Raw genomic sequence first — 24,506 nt, 5'->3', positions numbered from 1 at the left:
AGCATCCTCAGGGAGATAAATGGGAGGGGACACCATTAGCCAAAGGTATGCATAATACATGAAGGGTATTTAAGTCAGATTCACATAACAGGAGCCAAGCTCCTTGTTGTCTTGTTTCTACAGATTGGATCTGTCCACAAGTGCAGCCATAACCACTCCTAATTGAGCCTGCCACTGAAGATGAGTCCTGCTCTGTCAGCGGTCTGAATCGACTGGCATCATGAAGTGGTGGACTCTTATGAATGTACTCTTTTTATTAATACCTTATTGTGTTTCCTGGGTAGGGCATGTCTATCCTTCTTATTACCCAGATATTAATGAACTTGCTCCTGAAGACCTCAAGGAGTGGCCTGACCCCAAACAGCATCCCCCAAAACACGCTCTGATGGTCTTCACGTGGTCCAGCTGCAGAGCAAGTGAAGTCCTGGTCTCGGAGTAGAAGAAACAGGACAGTTGACTGACAGGGTAGTAACTGACAGTGCACCTGTGGCACCAGTTATTATCTTGGGTTTATTCCCTACCTGAAGGCTGGAATGGCTGACTGTGGGAGGGGAGGTGATTGTTGTAGCTCTGCTCATTTTGGAATTTGTTGTTACATACTTCCTGTAGGGAACCCCATTGAGCTCAACGTCCCTGAGTGTGTGTCCCCAGTAGTGCATTCTGCATCTGTTCAGCCTCTCGAGCCACTGCATTTATAGGAGAATCTGCCCCCTCCCATTACTGTGGCTGATCGCACTCTCCAGCGGTGGTGTGAGGCCCACCAGGTGGGAGAGCGCATTACAGGTTGGAACAAAGTTATTACATAGTTTGTGAATCATACCTACATAGAGGTGTGGTGGAAAGGTACTCACTTTAATACAACCAGAAGGAGGCTGTATCTGCAAGTCTCTACCACTTATCCTCATGCTTTCATATCAGCGGGGTTCCTAAAGCAAATCAGTGCTATGATTCTGCCAGGACAATGCCATTTCATTAACCCAATACAGCATCGTCCCCATGAGCAACAATGGGAGCTCTTTTGCTCTCTGGGAGGTAAAGCATGGCTACAGGCTCCCCGAGAAGGAAGGATAAATGTGACTTGTGTAAAAACGAGGTGTTCACTACTATCTCTGGCTGTTCCCCCATAAGAGGCCCTGACACCAACTGTGTATAACTTCACACCCTGGTGGAGGTCACAAGTTAAAATCCCAACCCTCCTAAATGCTTTGTTGTTCACTGCCCGAGTATTGTTCAGACCAGAACAATGGTATGTCCGAGCTACTTTTCCAAACTGTTCAGCAGGAGCCCGGGTAGCTGAAGGGTTGCTTAGATGGGAATGGCCAGTCATTTTCCATTCCATAAGTGCACTCAAGTCTCGCAGACAAAGAGATACTCCAGGTTATCTTCGGGATGGATTTAACTCAGGTATGAATGTATGGAACTTGGAAAAATCCCAGAAAAAACACTGAAAGAGTAGCCAATCTCCGATGGGCTGTGGGGCTACTCACTAGAGGAGGCATTTCAAAGGAAAAACGTTAGAGCACACTGACGAATTGCTAACTGATGTAGGAATAGAGACAGCCTGTCTTGCCCAGGTCATGATGGACACTGCTTTTAAAGCAGACAAAAATCAGAGTTGAAGTACTGCTTGTGCGCAAGTCCAGTTATCATTGAATATGCATTTTTCCCAGGTAATAAACAACATCAAAAGAATGGCCCCCTGGATTAGAGCATCATGGGATGCCTGCAACATTTAAAAGAGATACCCCTATCAAAATACGTGGGTTACCACTTGGGAAGGCTGTGATAAAGGAAAATGTTCATTCCTGGTGCAGGGGGTAAAAGAGGGAAACTGGACCACTGCTTATTTGCTAAACACGGAGCTAGGAGGAGGATGCCTTTGGGACTGGAATTTGCATCACCACATATGGGAAACAGTTACCCCCGATGGCCCTCGATATGTGGCAGAGTCCCCCTTGGTTCAAATTAGTAGCACCTTAATTGGATTAGGAACCCTATGGAGAAGCTGGCCTATTAGTCCACCTAACATGACCTGCGTATGAGTTACCTAATGTATCATATGTAACAACAGGGCAACATGTTTGCTGGGAGGGACCAGGCCGTTTGCTGCATGAAAATGGTACCACCTGGACTGTTTAATTCGTGTTGCTTAGGAGCTAAAAGTGGAGCTGTTGCTCTACTGCAATTAAGTAACCGTACTATTGCCCTAAAATGGCCAGAAATTTCCTCTGAAACTATATGGCTCTCAACTTCATGATACCCACTTCATGGGTATCAGATGTAGACATGCCACAGTTAGAAAACTGGAATAACGTGAAAAAAAAGCTGCAAAGCCTTGAAACAAAGGCTCAGCAAGGCAGTCAGTTGGCTCTCCTTGCTTGAGAGGGTGGGCGAATCAGTCTGGCTGTCAACGTGTCTGAGCCATGTAAATGGTATGATGTAATCTGTGCTATTCGTGTGTCACCAAGTGTCACCTCACCTAAGTGGCTAACCATCTTGAGCATCATAGTATTCTGCATTGCCCTAGTGGCAACTGCTAAATGGTGTTTCAATCGTTGTTGTCATAAATCTGTTCATGCTATGCAAGTTAAATTTATAGATCCCTCCCCATTTCCCGATGTAGCACATGTGGCTTTGGCATTTTAGTCGTAGCTATCATAGTGCTTCAGCAAGCAAGAGGTGGAGTGTGGCAGCTAAAAAGTATGTCTGTGTGATAAAAGTGCTTGCTGAAGGCTCTATGAAGATTAGACCAAGAGTTTTTCTGTATTTGTTTAGATATTAAGCTATAAGTTGTTGCTAAAAGCCTAATTATAGTTTAAGATGTGGTGAGGCCTCGTATAAAGTAAGGCCTAGTAAATTTAGCAAAGCCTAGAAGTAGCAAGGCCCTGTGGCGCAGGTAAAATTACCTTATCAAAGAAATGCAAGGCTTGTAGTGCTATTGGTCAGTCTAAGGACAGTTGAAGAAAAAGGAATCTAAGTGGTCGTACGTTATCAGTGTCTTTCAGAAGCTAGAAGTTAGGTGAAATATTTGGAAAACATTCAGAAGGAAGATGCAGCTCTGTGAAAAGATTAGTTAGCTGTTGCCTGGATCAGTGGGCCCATGGACATTGAGGAGCCCAAGAACTGCATTCCAGGGTCCTTCCCAGCACCTCTCAGACAGCGTTGTTTGGGGACACCTGACCTCGCTGAACTTTGTGGAAAGAGAAGCTTGCTGTATAGCACACATCAGAGGGACTGCTGATAAGTTGCCGACACAAATTGCTTTTGTCTGTCATCGTTTGTCTTGTTACTATGCGTAGTTGTGGGGGTTTTTTAAGTTAATAAATCTTTCTTACCATTCTACCCCTGACCACACTCTCAATCCTAAACACTCCGCAGGCAGCTGGGACACATATCGGTTACTGAATGGCAGAAATGAACATGCAGTGACCCAGAAGGAAGGGAGTTACTTCCTATGACCTAATGGCTTCCATCCCAGTCCAATACCACTGCCCTTAGATCTCAGTTTGGGGAAAGTTCTACCTCTTCCACTAAGGAGTACAAAACAAAGAGGATTATTTAGAGAAAGAAATGTTTACATGTTCCTTATACATCAAAAAGGAGCAAAAAGAGAAGCAGGGAAAAATTACTGCCTGGACCTCTTTACAGAATCTCCCTTTGTCTCCTTCTGCTATATTTGTCTAGATTGGATTATATTGGGAACTTGGTGAAGTGGGGGCTGTGTTTTGCTAGGAGGTGCAACATCATACATATAATAGCTGTATTTTTAAAAAATACTCTGTTGAATACAAGAGCTGAATTTTCATTGAATTTCCCAACTTAACTACAAATTGCAAGAAACAGAGTATGAGACTATAACATTGAAAAGATCTGCATATTGGGATCCAGATCTCAGTGTAATAAATATATATCTGTTTAATAACATGTTTTTAGTAGTGCAAATATCCATGGAGTGGAAATATCTAGTAAAGATGATAATGGGTGCATCTACACAAGATATTTACTGCGGAGCTGCCTAATTAGGTCCACAGTCAAGTCTCAGCATTTACACAAATGGCCCTATTACGTTGCAGTAAACTAATTAACTCTGCCATAGATTAATACTTATAAACCCAAGTATCCTGTGGTGGCATTATTTAGTGCACAGCAATGCACCTGTAGAGGCTGACGGGGCTGACTGGGGCACAAAAGCACTTCAGTGTGGGGACTGACTGCCAGCCCTGCACTGGAGCAACCTTGTGCCCCAGCCAGTTATACAGCATGTTGAGCTGGGTTGGAGCAGCCCAAGCTGGCAGACTGACCTCCTGGACCTCCTGCCAGCTGGGGATGCTCTAACCCAGCTCAACATACTGCAGTTCCAGGCACACATAAAGACATGGCACCCAGGAGCAATAAACTCTGGCACGTGTAATCTGTGCCACTCCAGTGGTATTTTCCCCCAGGTGTTTATAGGGTATTTTTGGCACTGTGTGTGTGAAGGAATTCCATTTCTGGATACATTGCTCTGTATACACGGATGACTATGTGCTACTTCAAGATCATGCAGAATGACCATACGCAGTAGCAGCCACTAACAAAATCAGATAAAAAAAAAAATAGATGAAGGGGCAGTACAGAATGGGGAAGCTTGCTTCACTAGGAGCAAGGGGTCAATTTTAAATTCAGGGCCCTCTTTCTTTCAGGCCAGCAGATCACCCCACTGAACCACAATCCACTACTTTTTTTTTCCTCCTGGCTCCACAGAACTCTTTCCCATAGCCAGCTTCAGAGAAAATACCTCTGGTGTTTAGCACACCATGTAAAGAAGCATGAATGCCTTGTGCCTCCTCAGGCTGGTGGGGCACGGTGAACACCTGCAGACGGCAGTGGCGAGTAGGGACCATCCGCAGGTGGCCAAGGTGACGTTGGCAGCGAGGACTGGCCAAGCGGGGACCATCCACAGGCAGTCACAGTGTTGTCAGTGGTGGGGGGGAGGGAGAATAGGCAAGTGGCAATTGGTGACCACCCACAGATGCTGCCAGCAGTGTCCAATCTCAGGGGGTGCACGTGCACCCGCATGCATCTCTTATGCGTTGTCGATGTAAGGAAGTCAGAGCATATCTACGTTCAAACCTTCTGTGGGTTAAATGGCCCAGAGCCCAGGTCTGCTGGCTGCCTAGGGGAGCACCCTAGCCACTAAGACACTTTCATTCACATTTTGTCGTTACCAGTCTGCTTGACTATGTAGATGTCCTTTTAAGTCCAGGAATACCATTCCCCTGGACATGTAGGTGCCCCAAATGCCCTGTAGATGTCCAAAAAAATGCCACTTAGATGACCAGGAAAGAAAAGTGCCACCCAGTGTCCATCCTTGATGGTGACCAGCCCCCACAGGTCTATCTAATGTAGCTGTTATAGTCTAGCACAGGGATTGTCAACTGGGGGTATGCGAGAAGGCCCTAGGGGTTATATGTGGGTGGGCGGGGATGAAGCACCACCACACACCATCCCATGCAGGTGCCAACCACCTGGGCAGATGCAGGGGGTGGGGGAAGCTTGCACGCAGCAGTTGCCACTGCTCCACATTCAGCTGTGCGCCACCTGCCCCCCAATCGCTTTGTGACTAACCGCATGCCTCCCCCCTCTCTGGTTGCTGGGTGTACCGTGATCCAAAACCCCTGGTCTAGCAGCACTGACAGGTATGAAACCCTCCCCCAAAAACCAGCACTTTCCCAGAAGAAGCAATGCATTAGGGCTCTGTAGCATCTGTATAGATTGGGCACTTCAGCAGGGCTTTTTGGTGCTTTAATCTAATTGCTGATTCAATCAACTATTAGATAAAAGAGCCATAAAGCCCCACTGAAGCACCTGTTCTATACAGATGTTGGGCATGCCAGGTCCATCTAATGTACTACCTCTTCTGGGCATGCACTGTGCTTGGTGTGGGGGTGCACCAAGCTTAAAGAACCGGGGGGGAGGGTCCACATCTGTAAGCAGCCTAGAGCAACAGAGGTAAGTGTTGCAGAGGCTTACGCATTAGGCTCAGAGGTCTCAAGATCTGATTCTTAGTGCTAAAGATCCACATATAGGCACTGCATCACACAGTAATATGGTATATTAATAGCTGCAGAACTATCAATGCTTTTAAAACATATCACCTGCTTCTTAAGACAACTGACACACCTTTTAAGACTCTCTTTTTCTGAATGAATGAAAAAGTCTTACCTCATCATAGTAAACTCTTAAATCTGCTCTTTTCGATCGCAAGTCCCAGAGCACTACAGTCCCATTTTCATAGCCTATTAACAACTGGTGGAAGAAAGCAAACACGATTACCATCTCAAGTTCAAAACATTTTAAACTATTACAGAAATTCTTGTTTGGTATTAAAAATAGTTTCTACTCCTCTTTCATGCACAAACAATGAAGAGAGAATAATTTCAGCTTTCCAGCAACAATTTTTCACCAAACAGAAAATATCTCTTTTTGGCAAGAGAAAAATCTTGAACATACACAGTAAGAAACAATTCAATTTAAACTTATCTGGCAGATAGATGAAGAACAAGGACAAAATTATGAACGCTGCAATCCTATCTTCATGGTCGAAAGGCACCAAACTAGGAATATCAGATTTGCTTATTGGGATATGATAACCTTTGTATGGTTCTCTTTAGAGTTCTGAGGAACCTTGGGAAGCTCGCTTAGACATTGATGAGCTTCACAAGTTTGTCAGATCACAAGGGCAGATATAGTGCTCCTGTACATTTACCAATACGCAATTTTGTATGTAGTGAAGTCAGCAGGGGCAGAGCTCCATTCTGTGGAAAAAAAATCTTTGTTTTGAAAATTCTCAGTTAGACATATAGCATATGGACACCATTTCCCCCACTTTTCCTTATGTAGGAAACAGCCTGTTAGGTGAGGAGGGGGATTTTACAGGATCTGCTCAGCACCTCACACAATTGCATACTCAGATTCTTCATGGCAGTGAAAAATTCAAGTGTCATTGGACAGAGAGCTAGCACGGCCACAGGTAAGTCCTTTCTGGCCCTGTTCAAGAAATGCTAGCATAACCTACATACACTCAGGGTTGTGTACAGTAAAGTGTGTGCTTTTGCTAGTTGTATACTGTGTTTTTATGTGGGCAAGATGGCCCCTGTCCTTCTGGCCATGTGCTCAACATGTGGTGAGCTGAGGTCTGTATCTGGGCAAAGTATGTAAAACCCTTTGAACTCACTGGCCAGAGGAAGCAGAAGATCCTCAGCCTTCTGTCCCTGCTTGCCCTCTGCAGCTTCTGCGCCTCATCCACCTTACTGTTGGCACAGCTCAGCTCCAGCTCGGGCTGGCATCTCTCCCAGGCACAGAGCACATGGAAATGCCTTCCCTTGCCCAGCCAATCAGCAGTGTGAAAACTGCTGCGTAGCCTGCCTGGCTAATCAGCAGCCCCAACACTGCTGCACTGCCAGGCAAGGGCTGAGTTTCTATGTGCTGTGCTTCAGGACAGAGCAGCAATGGCTGGAGGCAGGGAGGGGAAGAGGCAGAGACTGTAGGGGGCACAGGGCAGAGACGGGAGAGCAGGGGCAGAAGAAGTCGCAGAAACTGGGGTCTTGTGGGGGAAGAGGCAGAGATGGGGGGGAGCAGAGGCTGGGGGCAGGGGGTGCAGATGACGGGGAGAGCAAGGTTGCTGGAAAAAGAAATGGGTAAGGCAGAGGGCAAGGGGGCAACCTGACCCCCCGCCTCTCCGCCACTGCTTTTTCTGCTGTAACAGTAACTGGAAAATTATAACAAATGTACAGTTTTTCCAAATATAGAATCTATTTATTAGAGGATTGTCTTATATTCAAGTAAATATGGGAAAGCAAAACACTGCTTTCATTTTTGTCAAATGGGGAGACAAAGGAACAGTTTTTTCTGAATTATGATGTAACTGTGGTAATGCAGGATATCATTCCTGTAGGACTTGGATTGCTAATTGTATTTTAACAATCAAAGAAAGTTATGCATTAAACCAAAATTGTGCGTGAATTTTCCATCAGCCATCCCAAGCTCCTTTCAAAATATCTTTCAGTATAAAATATTTGAGAAGGCTGACATTTCAGGTTGTAGTATGAAATAAAAATTATGACTTAACTTCTACTTTCTATAGGATAAATTGACTGGCAACTCTCCATAACTGTGAGCATCTGGTGAAAAAATATAATAGCAGTACATAGCTTTCGATCCTGGAAGCAGTTCACTCAAGCCTTCCAGTTTTCTTGGCACCAAGAGAAAACTTTTTGTAATGAACAGCTATGACCAAAGTAAGTAGCCGTAACATTAAACTTTTACTTAGTTATGGATACATTAGAATATCTGATAAAAATACAGCTTTACTGGGTTAAAAAAATAAAAGAATATTTTGATTAGTGAATCAGCTATTTTATAATGAATGTCTGGAACCTGTTACTATACTAAGACTTACATATGGAAAGTCTATCAGCCAAGCCAGGTATGAGTGTTCACAGTGCCGTGTAAACTCTCATTACGTGAAGGTGTATTGAATAATACGATGCCTGGTTTGCATTTTACAAACATAATTCTTTAAGTTTCAGGTATTGGTCTTAAGTGCCAGGCCAAAAATCAAGTCATCCTGGAGGAATTCCAGAATATTAATCATCCTTACTCTAATGAAATCCATATGGGACTCTGCACCACAGTAAATGTGAGGAGACATTCTGTTCAGAAAGCAAGCTGCTAATTGGATAGCACTGGTATCAGCCTGCCATATGGTACTCTGGGAAAGCAGATCAAGATAGGGAGTGACTGGGAAGAAAGCCTCATCTTACTGCAGCTGCTCTCTCTACTGGTTACGAAAGCTTGAGCAGAGGGGTAGCTGACTACTTTTTTTTTGCACCCCCGTAAGCCAGCGCCTAGAGCCCGTGCCTGCTTGTCCCCTCGTCCTTAGGAAGAACAGAGACACAGAGAAGAAAAGTATTTGCATCTAAAGGTTCAGACAGAAAAAAAGGAAAAAAAATAAATAGATGCTAACATTGATGCCAGGGTGTTCTCCAGTATTCTTGTTTAACGATCTGAAAGTTTCATGCATCTCAAATTCCTATTCTGAAATTTCCAATCCCATAAGAGAGTACATTCAGAAGGGAATTTCTATGACATCTGCTTGCTTGATATTCCTAGTCATATTATACCTCTTGCTATGGAAGTCCATGGAGTCTACTGATTGGTAGTATTATTATTATTAATAATAATGACAATAATAATAATATTCCAGTACCACTGAATGTCCCAACAGAAGATGAAGACCATTGTGCTGGTAATCATGCAAACTGTTTATTGGGATTTCAGGTGGAGAGAAGTCCTGGTGAGAACATCCTTGTCTAGAGGAACAAGACCTTAGATTAGCACTTATCCCTGAACTACTTTTGCTGATGTCACCTCGAGGTTTCTCTTTTACCATTATTAGGGTAGCTCACAAACCTGATCTCCATATCTACTCTATCCTGGGGTCATGCCACCCATTTTCTGTTGTTCCAGTGGCATCAAGCAGCTGCAAAGATAGAAGATCTCTCAAACAGAACTACCAGGTGTTCACTACATTTAAAAGCAATGTTTACTGGCAGGTTCCCAAGTTTAGTCACCCATTATTTAAAATCTTGGTTTTAATACCATCTAATGGCATCTGCATTAAGTCTCTCCCTATTGATGGGAAATATCCACTTGCTGCAGTTGGTAATTTTTCTTGATGACATAATAAAAGACAGTAATTCCTAGAGATCACCAGAGAAGTAATTTCTCCTTGGCCTGGTTGGTTCAGCCTGGAAGTCAACAAAAGCTACATTGATGTAGAGTAGCAGCCTCAACTTTTACTTTAAAAACAAACCTTCTTCTGAGTGTACTACAAGATTTAATGAACTCTGATTTGGATAACTCATATTCCTCATGGGAGTAAACATCAAAGGCAAGAGAGGAAGGTTACCACAAAATGCTATGGTTTTTTTCAGTGTCTTGAATCCACAGTATCATCTGGCTAAATGAGGAGCAAGGATGGAGTGGGCCAGACTGGAGAAACTTTGTTTTTAGCTTTTGTTTCTGGAGAACATTCCTCTACTCAGAGTACAAAAATTAGCAGAGCGAAAAAGAAAGCGTCAACCTAGTAGACACATATTGAATTCCAACGATTTCTGACAGATGGATGTATGGGACAGCAGTATCAGTGCTGGGACAAAAATGGCTTCAGAAGAGGGTAAGGCCCACAGCAACATGAACTCTGAAGCTGTCTGCTTGGAGGAAGCATGGTCAGAGGCTGGATTTAAGGTTTGTCCTGCTTCATATTTGACAGGTCTCAATATCTTTGTCTCTGTTTATGAACAGCAGCAAGCTTCAAGTATGGAATGTTCTCGTCAGTCTTTGGTAGGAGAAAAGAGGTATACTCCATAACTATTCATTTGTAATGCAGGCTTAGCCAAGTTCTGAAGCCTTTATATAATTGTTATTAGCCTTTACTCAAGCCTACCTACCACTAAGTCACTGGAAATTTTGCCTGTATGAAGACTTTAATGTTTATAACACAGTATTGTTCTCAATATAGTATTATAAAGAAAAACGCTTTCCAAAAATTTTCTACTGCAGGATTTTTTTAGAGTGACCTTGAAGTCGTATAATAAAGGCATATAATTAAACAGTGAGTGAATGAAAAGGATCGAGGTCAGAAAGAGCTGTAAAACATTACAATATTTGACATTAATTATTGTACTCACTTTCCCCTCATCTCTTGGACTATCACTTAGGTGTACAACTGGGCCAGGGTGAGTCTTTGTGGATCTGCAAAATAAAAGCAATTTAAAACTATGTAAACTCTTTGTAGAAAAAGTTGGTATTTGCATTAAATACTCTGTGTTAGAATTAAGACAAGGGAACCTGAAACAGATTGAAAGTAATTCTGAAAGCCCCAAAGAAGAAGGTACATATCTGAACATGATTCAAACCTTCTGAAGCCTGTGTTTCGCCTCTCATTTTCCCTGTCCTTTTCTTATTCAGACCAATTCAGGAAGTTCACTTTGATGCCAACTCCTTGTTTCCCTTTCTTTAATCCAAACCCTGTTCCTGGGATAGCAATAATTTCTCTGGCTAATTTCTGGGTGTTTTTCCTTTCCATTTTTCCCTATCATTTTTTCTCTCCCTTATATGCAAGACAGGCTGCTTTTCAAGATATTCTGTCAGAATTTCATTCACTGGTGGAGGCCTGCTTCTGTACAAATAAACATGGAAACGTTCATCAAAGACTATGAGATTCAAAAACAACAGCACCCAGCCAATAAAGGTTGCCCATTAGTGGGATTAAGAAGCGGTGAGAACTGAAGACACCTTGTTATAGATAGAGAAGGAAATTTTTTTTAAGGTCCAGTTCAATACCAATTCTTTTTTTCTCTACAAAAATTTTCATTCTCAGAATTCTATGATATTTTGTGATAAATTCTAGTAACACGTTTCTGAACAATCATTACTAATATTTAATAAGCGTGATGCACAATACAAATTTAGATACAGTGTACTCCATTCATATGCACATTAATTGAGTACATGCACATTAGGTAAGTATTTAACTCCAAAACAAAACACAAAAGTCCCAATAACAAGTATTGGTTATCTGCATATCAGTTAAAATGGATAAACCTCTTAAAGGCATAACTTTTCAGCCTCACTACCTACTTTGTAATATAATTGTACTCTATTAAAGTGCACCCTAACTGGCACCAGAAACAGTGAAGGGAGGGCTCCTGCTATTAGAAGCCTTGAACTGATGGGAGGTAGTTAGTTTCAGGATAGCTATTACAAATGAGAAGAGATAGTAAAACTTAACTAGCTAGTAAATTTTCAAGGCTTCTAACTGCAGCTGTGAAACTGGCTATTAGGAACCTTGAAAAATTACAGGGGTTAATCTGCTTCAGTGCTGATATTAAAAACTTTGAAAATGATCGGACTTAGTCAATTTTGGGGCTGCTAAATATCACAGCGCAGTGGGGGAGATGGGTTACTTCATACTTCATGAGCATTGCTTATATTAAGTTCTGGTAATTTTATATGCCAGGTTAGGACACAGCCTCTGTTCAGTCCCTAGGTCTATGCATTTAAATTCAGTATGCCATAAATATATGCAACAGGCATGTTTCTTTTTTAAACTATTACTGCCTATTAATGAAAACATTCTCCATATATAGCGATGGAAATATATTGTTACATTAGCTATTCCTGTACTACCTCAGTGTGCGAGTGTGTGTGTGTGTGTGTATGTATGTACACACACACTAATTCTCTCTGTGTGTATGCACATGTGCGCTCCCCCCCACCAACACACACACCACTATTACATCTAAGTTTAGGTAAAGTATACTTCATTTGGCAAGCAAGTGTGCTCTTTTTTTTTTTTTTCTTATAAAAGAGATGCACTGTTTTGCAATACCAGTTTTCTTTTCACATGATGTTTCCTACTGGCTATATCTTCAGATGCGATTGCAAAGTTGTCTTAATGAATGATTCTCTTTTCCATAGCTAGCTGATGTTATTACAGAATAAATAGAACATAAATTTCTAAATATTTGTTTTCTGTCTTCCTTATTTGGTTTTCATTTCATGAGAGATTCATCCATAACTGTTATCTCCCAAATCTTATACACCATGCAGGTGAAGCTTGGAGCAAATTTTTCCTTCAGTAGCTTAGTATGCTGGCTTCTGCCAGAATTTATTAAGATATTCTGATTTTGGTAGCCAATAACAGCTATTGGAAACCCTTAAAAATAATTTTGGGATCCCTGGGTAAATGTTGAACGTATTGGCTCAGTTAACTAGTCCTTAATAATGTTTCAATAATTGTCTTTGAGACAAGCTGTTTTGTGTGAAAGAAACACCTACTGTCTCTTCACAATTCATGTAACATGGTTCACAATTAATCCGAGTAATTTTCCTTAACAGTTCTACAAATAGAATTAATTCTGCTTTGAGTTAATATTTGCAACTGTTTCTGGACAATTTCTATATTTATACCTTGCTCCCAAATTTTCCCTCTCTGTTTATGCTGACTCCATGCTTTTTATTTATTTATTTTTTAAAATTCTCTCACCTATTGGGTATAGCCATTTGCAAACAACTTTTCTGTCTTGTATTGTCTGAGTTTTCAGGAGGCCCAGAGACACCTTGTTTTTGTCTACCTGAGATTTTTTTAAACATCTTTTAACTTTGGATAGAATCTCTGGAATAGTCCCCGTTTCTGATTATTCAAAAGAACTTTAAATTGAAACTGCCATCAATATCTTATCATACATTTTCCTAACTCCTCTGCCTTTCTACCTTATAATGATACTTACGAAGTCCTTGGAGGCTTGTAATAGAATTTCTTTTGCTTTTTAGCACCTAGTGCAATTTTTTCTTTAGTAATATCTTTTCTATTATCTTGTCCCTAGCTCTATCGTGAGCTCCAGATAATAAAAAGGGATCTTTTATAAAATAGGCTATTATTTCAGCTTACAGCAATTCCAAATACAAAGATTTCTTTAACAATCTGTATACCAGCTTGATGGGATACATTTTTTCTAGATTCACTTTTCTTTCATACTTAATACAAGTACTCCTTTCATACTCTCTATAATTAATTTTATTTGCCAATCCTCCTCTATTTACTTCCAATTCATTATCTTAGAATGGCAAGCATGTAGCTTATTAAGAGACTTTCAAAGTCATTTTTCTGCAAGACCCACTTTCACCCTTACATCCACAGACTCTGCTTCAGTACCTGTTCTTTACCATCTCAATATCACGCTACAGATCTTTCGCTTTAAACACTGGTGTCTTAACAGCTTGATAGCTGCTTGCTCTGGCTCCAGTAGGGCCTTATCCATTTCACCATCCCTATACAGCTAGTTTTGTTATGAAGGGAGAAAGTTGGATTTTGGAAAATGCCCTATCCACTTCAGTTTACCAAACAATTTTAAGTCCCTGAGATCTTTCAGAGGTGCTCTCTGACACATAATTTTCCGTCATAGGGTTGGTTTCCAGAGGTGATGGGAGCAGATATCTTTTCAGGGGTTGAAGGGCCTAGGGATCATTTGACTGTCCACCCACAAGTGTGAGGTATGAGTAACTCCAATGAATTCGAGAGAGTTACATAATTTGTGCAAGTTAGAGAAAAATAATGTTATAAATGGTTTTAACTTGGTACATTATATCCTATTTCACCCTTTCCCCTTTCCTTACTATAAAAAACAAACAGTCATCTTTTACTTCATTATAACACAAACATAAATTAACTCAGTGTGAATGGATTGTCTCTTGATGACGTTTCACCTTCTTGCATGATCACTGTTGGTCTCTTCTCTCACCTGCTATGCCTCGGTGTTATAGTAATAAGAAAGGAGGGAAGTGGAGAAGCTTGAGAGAGTCCAGAGGAGAGCCACGGTCATGATCAGAGGTCAGGAAAACAGATCTTACAATGACAGGCTGAGAGCCATGGGACTCTTTAGCCTGGAAAAGCGCAGGCTGAGGGGTGATCTGATGGCCACCTATAAGTTTATCAGGGGTGACCACTAGGATCTGGGGGAACGTTTGTTCACCAGAGCGCCCCAAGGGATGACTAGGTCAAACGGTCACAAACTCCTGCAAGACTGCTTCAGGCTGGACGTAAGGTAGAATTTCTTTACTGTCCAAGCCCCCAAGGTCTGGAACAGTCTGCCAGCGGAGGTGGTTCAAGCACCTACATTGAACACCTTCAAGAGTAAATTGGATGTTTATCTTGCTGGGATCCTATGACCCCAGCTGACTTCCTGCCCTTTGGGCAGGGGGCTGGACTCAATGATCTCCCGAGGTCCCTTCTAGCCCTGATGTCTATGAAATCTATGAAATCTAGGGTGTTATCACTAATCAATGATGTTGCTCTAGTTCAATTACACTCTTCATGAGGCTCCTCCATCTCCTACACCCTGTCCCATCCCACAGCTCATCAGTCATTGGAATCCAGCTCTTCTGGCTAGGCCCCACTCTCAGCCTTAGAGCTCCAGCTCCCCCACCTGGCTTTCTTTTCCTGACCTGGTGGGCAAGATGGACTTTTTTTTTAGTACCCGTGTCCACAGGCTGACTCCAATTCCCTGGTCAGGGATCCCTAGTCTCTCTCTTCAGCTTGCCAGTCCCTTGTGTTCTGGAGCTTCAGCAGAGCCCGGTTCCAGGGTTTGGTTCCAGCTCTGGCTTCTGTGCCACATCTCTACACAACCTGCATGGGTCATAGAATCAATGAGTCGGAAGGGACCTAGACAGATCATCGAGTCCGACCCCCTGCCATGGGCAGGAATGAACACTGAGGGTGGGAGGGGTCATAAGACCCCAGCCAGGTGCCTAGCCAGTCTCCTCTTGAAGATTTCCAAAAGGAAATCTCCAAGAGTAACTCTCTTGAATTCATTGGAGTTACTCATACCTCACACTTGTGGGCAGACAGTCAAATGATCCCTAGGCCCTTCAACCCCTGAAAGGATATCTGCTCCCATCACCTCTGGAAACCAACCCCATGACGGAAAATTGTGTGTCAGAGAGCACCTCTGAAAGATCTCAGGGACTTAAAATTGTTTGGTAAACTGAAGTGGATAGGGTCGTGCTGCTCCTGTGTTTTCCCCTCACTGGGGTTCTTTCAATCTGCTGGACATCTCCCTTTGACTTCCAGTAAAACACTCAGGGCCAATAAAAACTTGCTCTTACTACCTGGGGGCAGGCCTTGCCCCAGCTGGCCTCTTCCTCTTTTCCTGGCCCCGAGGGAATGTGTCACCAGGGCTCGCCCATGCTCACTGCAATGCTTCTCACTCCTGGTAAGCATCTGGGAAAGCTCTGGTCCAGCAGCCATAAGCACACCATAACAGAGCCCGGGGCCAGTGCCCTGTTACACTCAGATTTCATATTAGCCAGGGATCCCAAAATTATTGGTTTCCAGAAGCTAATATTGGCTACCAAAATTACGGTATCTTAATAAATTCTGGCAGCGGCCAGCATACAATTTTAAGCTATTAGAGGAAGAATTATCTTCCATCTTCAGTGGGATGGCATATAAACTTTGGGAGATAACAGTTATCTTAATTGCTCTGTCAGGCAAAAAGAATGTGTGTTGTCTCTTAAACTAGATCTACTGACAACCAGGCTCACTTAATCAGTGTTAAATTGTACATTTGTATTAAAATCTTAAGTGTGTATATACAAAAGAATTTGTTCCCAGGTATAATAAGCCTGGGAGACCATAATAAGCAAATTTGGAGACCATATGAATTGTATGACTAGGTGTGAATCTTACATAATTGGAAACAATTTTCTGCCAGCTGTAGATAGCTGTGGGTAGTTTTTGCCATGATGCATATTTGGACAGGCAAAGGCTACAAGGACTCCAGGGCTGGAGACTGATTTAAATATCAAAGGGCACATACACCCCAAGTCTATCTATCAATTTTCATTCTAGAATTAGAGAGACCTGCTTTTTCCAATAATTAACTGTCAGATTTTTTTTAAAGTAGTAAACTCCAGTCAGCACTCAATAATAAGATGGCCCTGCTTTTACTACTTGCAATGAAATCAGAGGATCATTCAGTTAGAGTAGCACCATTTATTTCTCTCTGATTTCAGTGAATGAAATTTCCCCCCCCATTTCCATACTTCTTGAAGCTATTATTTCAACATATTACAGCCATTATTTCAATACATTCAACACAGTGCCCCTGTCTCTCATTAGCCCTCAAAGACTGACAATCAAATACCTTTCCAGCCTCTCCTCAGTCTAAAAAACCCTTCATTTCATACAATTATTTTCTCTTCTGTACAGTTTCAGAAGCCTTATCTACCTTTAATTGCTAATTGCCGATTGAACTAAAAAAAATAGCTCTTATTTGCTCTTCGCTCTTTAAGGCTTTCAGAAATTGTACGTTCATTTCTGTCTACATATTTTTTTCCTTTGGGAGACATGAAGGTATATATCAGACCAAGGCACTGCTCTCAGTAGGGACCCTGCATTCTTTTTATGCATAGATAGAAATACAAGGGAGGGTAGATTTGCACCTTATAAACTAACTTAATCATAAACAATGGCTTAATTCATTAGATGCTGAATTCTTTCTATGAACCAACTACTTGTCTGTTATTGCAGTGGGCAGGTTTTGGCAGTGGCCTCATCTTCTTTATTTGTGGCATGGTACTGGGTGTTCTTGGTGTTTTGAATATTGCACTTTGCAGTTGGGGTGAGTTTGAAGTGCTGATTTTAAGGATTCATTTGGTTAACAACTGCAAAGGACAAGACCCAATAGCCGCTTCTCAGGATGGATAAAAATCAACAATTAAAAAAAAAAATTAAAAATTGATTTTTTTATTTAATCATATTGATTCTTTTTTAAAGATGCTTTAAAAAAACCTATATAAAGATAGTTTTAATTTAAGATATGTTAGCTCAAGGATATCATCATGGAATAGGGACTATAACTTCTAATTATACACTATTTGAGACAATATATTTGTGTAACCTTTTTAGAAAAGTTTTATAAATAGGTCACAGCAAGCCATGGACTATATTAAGGGCCCAATCTTATGGGGTTTCCAGAGTCTCCTCTATAGATTAGTAAAGATTAAAGAAAACCTTCTACCCAATGGGACTCTGGTCAGTCTAGAAGATCCCATTAAACATATTTGTGATGCTTAGTTTCAGTTCTCAAACTGTGGATTTGTGTCTCCAGAGATAATATCCTTGTAAACAACAGCAGTAAAATGGAAACGAGAGAGAACACACCTGATTACCCATCTATCAGCCCTATTGTCTCTCTGCAAGTTTGTGTACACAGAATCAAGCCCTTACCCCTCTAAAAGTACAATGTTCCAAAAAGTTAAATAAATAAAGGATTGTTGGGAGTGGAGTAGATCTGGGGAAGGAGGAGGAGTCTGGAGATAAATGCATGGAGGGAGAGGCAGTAAAAACAAAAGAGAAACATTTTAAGCAGAATGTTCTAGAAGTCTGGAGGGATACATTTCTGAGCATAGCCTCTCCACTGATTTGAGATCTAGTGAGGGACTGGTATGGTAGAAGGAAAAACCTATCATGGCAACAGGTTTTCCAGACTGTAAAAGAGACCCTGTTTGGGATTATTTTAATAAAGTTCCTCTGCCTTTGGGCAAGACAGGCATGCACGCAAAATGCAAACAGTGCAACAAAGAAATGTGAAGCCTGGTTGCCTGAGTGAAACAACATCATGACAAGTGCTCCTTCTCAGAAGGAAGCTGCTTTGAAGATGATGAATGAAACATGTCTGAACATGGAATTCAATGCAGACAAGTGCCAAGTGCTGGATCTAAGGAGAAGGAACCTGCAACATGCCTATAGGCTGGGGAACACCTTTCTCAACAACACAGTGGCTGAAAGGGATCTTGGAGTCATTGCTGATTCCAGGATGGACATAAGCCCAATGTGAGGAAGCAGTCAGTATGGCCAACTGCACTTTGTTGCGCATGTACTGATGTATCACAAGCAGGTCCAGGGAGGTGATCCTTCCCCTCTGTGTGGCGCTGGTCATGCTGCAGTTGGAGTACTGCATCCAGTTCTGGGCGCTGCACTTCAAGAGGGATGTGACTAACCTTGAGAGGGTCCAGAAGAAGGCCACTTGCATGGTCAGGGGGCAGCAGGCCAAGCCCTACAAAGATAGATTAAAGGGCCTGAATCTATTCAGCCACCACAAGACAAGACTGAGAGGGGATCTGGTGGCCATCTCTATAAACTCACTAGGGGGGGACCAGCAGAAAATAAGTGAGGCTCTGTTCCCCCAGGCACCACCTGGGATAACAAGGAAAAACAACCACAACTTGATTGAGAGAAGGTTCAGGCTTGATATCAGGAGGCATTATTTTACAGTTAGGGCTGTCAGGCTTTGGAATGGGTTCCCAAGAGAGGTGGTGCTCTCCCCTATTTTCAAGAGGAGGTTGGGTAGATATCTGGCTGGGGTAGTATGATCCCACTTGTTCCTGCCCAGGGCAGGGTCAGACTTGATGATCTGTTCAGTTCCCTTCCGACCCTAGAAACTATGAAACTATGCAGGATCTCCAGGTTAGTCCATTTTCTTATTTCATACTTCTTTCTTAAGGACTGCCTGTCTTCCCTGTCCATATATTTTGAGTGGACTTCTGGACTACTTGAATGCTCATAAAATATCTGAGCAAAAATATTGTTGTTTATGGAACTATCATATTTTTAATGCAGTTGTGATGTAAAATAATGGCTGAAATCAGCAGATCTTCCTTTTACAGTTTCACTTGTAAAGTAGTACTGAGTGCCATTAGTAATACTAAATGATCAGTACCATAATGACTGCCTCAACTTCTTTCGTTTAGAAGGATCCATCCTCAACATACAGGATACTGACTATCCATCTTCAATATCATCATCACTGTCTACAGTTTCAGAGTTATCTGCTAATGATACCAGTGTTCTAGTCAAATGTATGTCACATAGCATATCATTTGTAGCAAAAAGAAAAAAAAATCTCCATCATCCAGAAACAACCATAGATAAGTTTGTAATAAGAACCAGCAGATTACAGGAAGAGGTAATTGAAAAAATGCTTGGGTTGTTTATGCAACAAACTCTCCTTCCCATATGGTTGAGAACACCCACTTCATTTATATGGTTTAGTCATTACAACCAGGATACAGTCCACCCAACAGAGCAGATATAGCAGGCAAATTGCTGGATAAAGTGTATGAGAAAGAAATTCAACAGTGTGCAAAAAGTCTAGAGAGGAAAATTGTTAACCTGAGTCTTGATGAGTAAAGCAATGACCACAATGATCCAGTAATATGTGCTTGTGTGACAACAGAAGAAGGGACTGTCTACCTTACAGAAACAATTGAAGCATCAGGAAATGCACACACAGCAGAATACTTATGAGAAGTAGCAGTAAAAGCTATAACAAACTGTGAAAAAGAAATCAAATATCTAGTATGCAGCTTTGTCACAGGCAATGCTGCAAATGTATCAAAGGTGAAAAGAAATCCAGAAGAAAGTGAATAACCCCCACAAGCTAATGCTATATGGCTGAAGCACTCATTTGTTGCACCTCTTAGCCAAAGACTTCAGTGCTCCAGAAATAAAGCCTAATGTTGCTGAAATTGCAAAATACTTCTGTAACAACCACTTTGCAGCAGCTGCTCTCAAGAAAGCAGGAGGAACCAAACCAACTCTTTCATAAAACATGCAATGGAACTCAGTAGTGAACTGTTTTGAGTGATACATTGAGAACTGGCCTAATCTGATGACAGTTTGTGAACAAAATTACGCAACATAGATGGAACTGTCATAGTCAACACTCTCAACATTGGGCTGAAGAGAAAAGTAGAACATATACTGACTATCCTGAAGCCTATTTCTGTAGCCTTGAACAAAGCGCAGAGAAATAGCTGTTTTATTGCTGATGCTGCTGAAATTTGGAAGGAACTGAGTAAGACCTTGAAAAAAGAAATACACAATGATAGAGTTAAATTACAAGCATTAACAAACAAATGGATCAAATACTATCTCCAGCTCATTTTCTTGCCAATATTCTCAATACTTGGTACCAGGGTCAGTCCTTAACTGCTGAAGAAGAGGAGTTGGTTATCACATGGGCATCCAGCAATCATCCCTCCATAATACCAGCTATAATAAATTTCAGGGCTAAGGTTGCACTAGTCAAGAAATATATGTTTGCTGATGAGGTTTTAAAGAAAGTCACACCAGTGAAGTGATGGAAGTCACTTAAGCACCTGGATCCATCAGATACTATTGAAGTGATAATCCAGCTTTTAACAGCAGTAGCTTCTCCTGCAGGTACAGAAATAATATTTTCTTCTTTTGGACCAATTGCTTCTAAATTGAGAAATCACTTGGGAACTGCAAAAGCAGGAAAACTTCTCTTTTTTTCCCAGTCTATGAAAAAATAGCAAGAGGAAGGTGAAGACTGAGTTTGCTGCATAACTCAGTATTTTGAGTTTTTCATTGTTGACCTGGCTGAAATAATCTATTTATTTTTTGTTTAAAACACATTTCACATACCTAAAATAGTTAAAACTTCCAAAATACATATGCTTGCTTTGTTACAATAACTATACATTTGTTGTTGAAGAAGAATATCCAAAATATGTAAACCTGTTGTTTTAGTTAAATAAAGCAATTTAAATGTCTGTTGTTTTTGGTGACAGTTGTTCTCCTCCTAATGTAGCATGGCAAAAATATCCCCCAAATACCCATGATTAATCTAGTGAATTGGAGATAGTTGAGAAGTCACTGGGAGGTGAACGATCTGCTTCAATTAGCTTTCGTAAAATAACCAAATCATATTTCAGTTTTCTGATGTAGCTGCAAAATTAATCTGTAAAAAAAATCACAATAAATCACTGTTTTAAAATGAATATGGTATACCTTTCATAAATGAAACCTACGTCTATCGCTCAGTTGTGAATAATATGTATTAACATTATAGCAAACAACAAGAATGCACTTTTTGTAGAAAATAAAGATTAAATTGAGGCTTCATGACCAGTGTTTTAAATTGTGCTTTAAATCAATTTGATTTAAATCAAATCCATCCTGCCTTTTCCAGTCATATGCTCCTTATTTAGGTAATCTTACCACCCCAGCTATCCATGGCCACATCCTCTTCTAACAACCTGCTCCATCCTCGAGAACAGGAGCTTTTCATATTTTTTAGGGTGCAGGGATTGCTGTTCTGAGCAGGCTTTGTACAACCATCCAAGAAGTGGGGCAGGCATTAATGCAGAGTACGATGTTCATGGTTCAGACAAGGCAAACCACATTGTAAAAAGTACACAAAAAAGTACAGAGGCATTGACCTCCAAACAGTGCAATTTTCCTGTCAAATTTCAACTTCATATTCCAGCCGTTTCAACACAAAAGCCAAATTAAGAAATAAGCACAATGAATATAGTGAATTAAGAGTTGGTTGGTATTTCATTCAAAAGCTGTACATTTCTCACTCAGATTATAAAAACAAAACAAAACAAAAAAAAATCCTTCAAGCACAAACCAAGCAGAGAAAATTTCAGCTTGACAGGTGATTGTTTCAGAAATGAGCGTTCATGAACAGGGACTTAAAATTCTATGGGTTGTACAGCTTTAACTACAGCAGTTGCTGTCACTCCTGCCATAAATCAAAAATGAGCTGAACTTAAGAAAAAGGTAACACTGCAATTTCCTTCTTTTGGAAAGTCTATGTTAGTAAAAATTATTCTTGCAGTCTTTGGGGACTTAAAGTCATGCATTAGCTATTAATAGCTTACAGGTGGGAAAAGCATTGTGCAATAACGCAGTTTAAAATAATGGCAAATATTAGGACAGTCCAGTTATACCATCACCCAGCTGGTTTTTATTATAGTTAAAAATATATTGCTATTTCTCTTATGTGCAGACAGCAGGGCTGCTCTGCAAGTAGTGTATCGAAGGCTATTATTTTGTTAACTATATTATGTCAATGATATTAGTTACAGTGCTTGTGGGACACTATTATAGCTTCAATGAAAATAATTATAACTCCTGCACAGCACATTACATTGCCTATAGAAATCTTTTCTCCAAAATACATTTCATCTTATTGTAACCCTCCAGCTTGTTAACTGTAAACCAAACTGTACTTTATTCTGTGTCACCTATAATATTGCAGAACTGTCAGAGAGACAAGGAAGGTGTGTGCTCACTGCTACTGTGACAGTGAAGAGATTAAGATGCTGTGCAACCAATTTAAGGCATAAAATTACTGATCATCCAGTTCCTACAGAGGAGTAGGATGCCCTGTGTGAGAGAGATAATGAAGTATGGTCACTTGAGGGTTAGCTTTAATAAAGCTCTGGCCTCTGCTGTAACTACATGCTCCTCTGCATGTGTTTTTTTACTGCCTACCACCTATATGACATTATGTCAAAAGTACCACCCGTGGAAGTAGAATACAAGGGAAAAGCCATGAGAGAAAAGAGCAGGTAAATTAAACTATTTCACAATGAAACAGAAGGTTTTAATTCCTCTGTTGCAAACAGAGAGAAGCTGTGAGAAAATGAGAGGAGAGAAATGCAATAAAGAGATTTTGAAGCTGAAAGACCAGTACTACTGGAGCATGGACAGAGATTAAGCTGCCTAGCAGGGACAGAAACAACTCAGTAAAAACAAAATAACTTGTAAAGGAGTTAGGGCAGTGGAGATGGTTTCCATAGCACCTCCCAAATGCTTTCATTTTTCATGGTAGTAAAAGAACAATGTTTTGCCCTAATGGTCCAAAAATTATGCAAGGGGCAAGGTTTTCTTAGGGTGATATTTTATTGGACCAACTATGTAACTGGCATAGAATTAGACAAGCTTTTGAATGCAAGACATTCTTCTTCTCTCTTTTCACTAATAGTGTGGCCAAAATGGAGACATTATTTTGAGCAGTCATTTTGCTAGGGGTGGTGGTATCCTGATGACACTGGCTATGCCTTGTAATCAGAAGGAAAATATAATGATAGAGTAAAGTTAAATCAGGAAAACAGGACACCTCTCCAAGATAGCAAAAAAGAACACAAGGGTGAACATTTCAATGTAGAATTAGAAAAAAAAAATTACTAGCTGAACAGGAGAATTCAGGGATAGGAAAAGGGTAGAAAATGCACAGAAATTGTGGAAAGAATACTCCATCGTTCCTTGAAAACCTGTTCAGCTGGAGAAGCTAACTGCCATAAATGTCAGTGAAAGGGAACTTAAAATGCAGATCTTCCAAGTTGATAAGAACTGGCATATATCAAAAAGAAACAAGGAAGCTGACAATTTTTTTGATGGGGGCATTGCTGACAATGACAAAAAACAACTGGATACAGAAATGGTAACAAAACAAAAAAAAGAAAGAAAAAAAAGAAATGGAGAGAAGAAAAAAAATCTTATGCTAGACCCTGTTTTTGAACTATCAATTGCTGATCATGACAATGTTAAGAAAGATGTTCATAACAGATACTTCTGTGCCACTGGTGAAGACTTACCAGGACAGCAAGGGAAATGTAGTCCCACTTTCACTGCAACCACAAAGGTTCACCTTACTGGACATCACAAATCTCCTCTCATCAGTGGATTCACAAATTCATTTACCAACTCAGCAAAAGAATATTTAAAAAACTGGTTTGAAAATGGAATGTATGGCACAGGAAAGAATAACTCAATGTCTGGAGGCAGATTAATCTTACAGAAAGATAATGGTCCCATTTTGACTTGTAAAAGTGTCTAGGCTTATTGCCTGTTGTCACTGTCTTTAGGAAGCTACCCTTCATTTCAGATCACAGTGCAGAGAGAAAAGCAGGTGACAGAACTGAAACCTCTCCTCCTGTGCAGTGAGTGGGCAGAACTTTAATACTACTTGACCATGATGCAGCAGCCAGCATTTGTCCATTCAAAGGACAAAGTAAATTGTGTATGAAGGGCTTGGACAGGGAAGACCAAATTAGGATTATGAGTTCTAATCCAGTTC

The 24,506-nt window shown here is 40.9% G+C and overlaps 1 protein-coding gene across 5 annotated transcripts in view; it reads right to left on the bottom strand.

Annotated features, from left to right (window-relative positions):
- The window catches only part of STXBP5L (syntaxin binding protein 5L), a 389,375-nt gene that overhangs the window by 186,245 nt on the left and 178,624 nt on the right, over positions 1-24,506 (bottom strand). For all 5 annotated transcript variants that reach the window (XM_090057223.1, XM_090057239.1, XM_090057229.1 and 2 more), the window contains exons 6-7: positions 10,734-10,797; positions 6,205-6,288 (exon numbers count right to left, since the gene is read on the bottom strand). In XM_090057223.1, the coding sequence (XP_089913349.1) occupies positions 6,205-6,288; positions 10,734-10,797 (148 nt within the window). The remainder of the gene's footprint in view (positions 1-6,204; positions 6,289-10,733; positions 10,798-24,506) is intronic.

Source organism: Crocodylus siamensis, chromosome 1 (genome assembly GCF_052110815.1).
Source record: "Crocodylus siamensis isolate JL-2025a chromosome 1, ASM5211081v1, whole genome shotgun sequence".
Taxonomy (NCBI): Eukaryota; Metazoa; Chordata; order Crocodylia; family Crocodylidae; genus Crocodylus; species Crocodylus siamensis.
The sequence above is the reverse complement of the archived record's forward strand: the minus strand, read 5'-3'. Positions and strand labels throughout refer to the sequence as shown.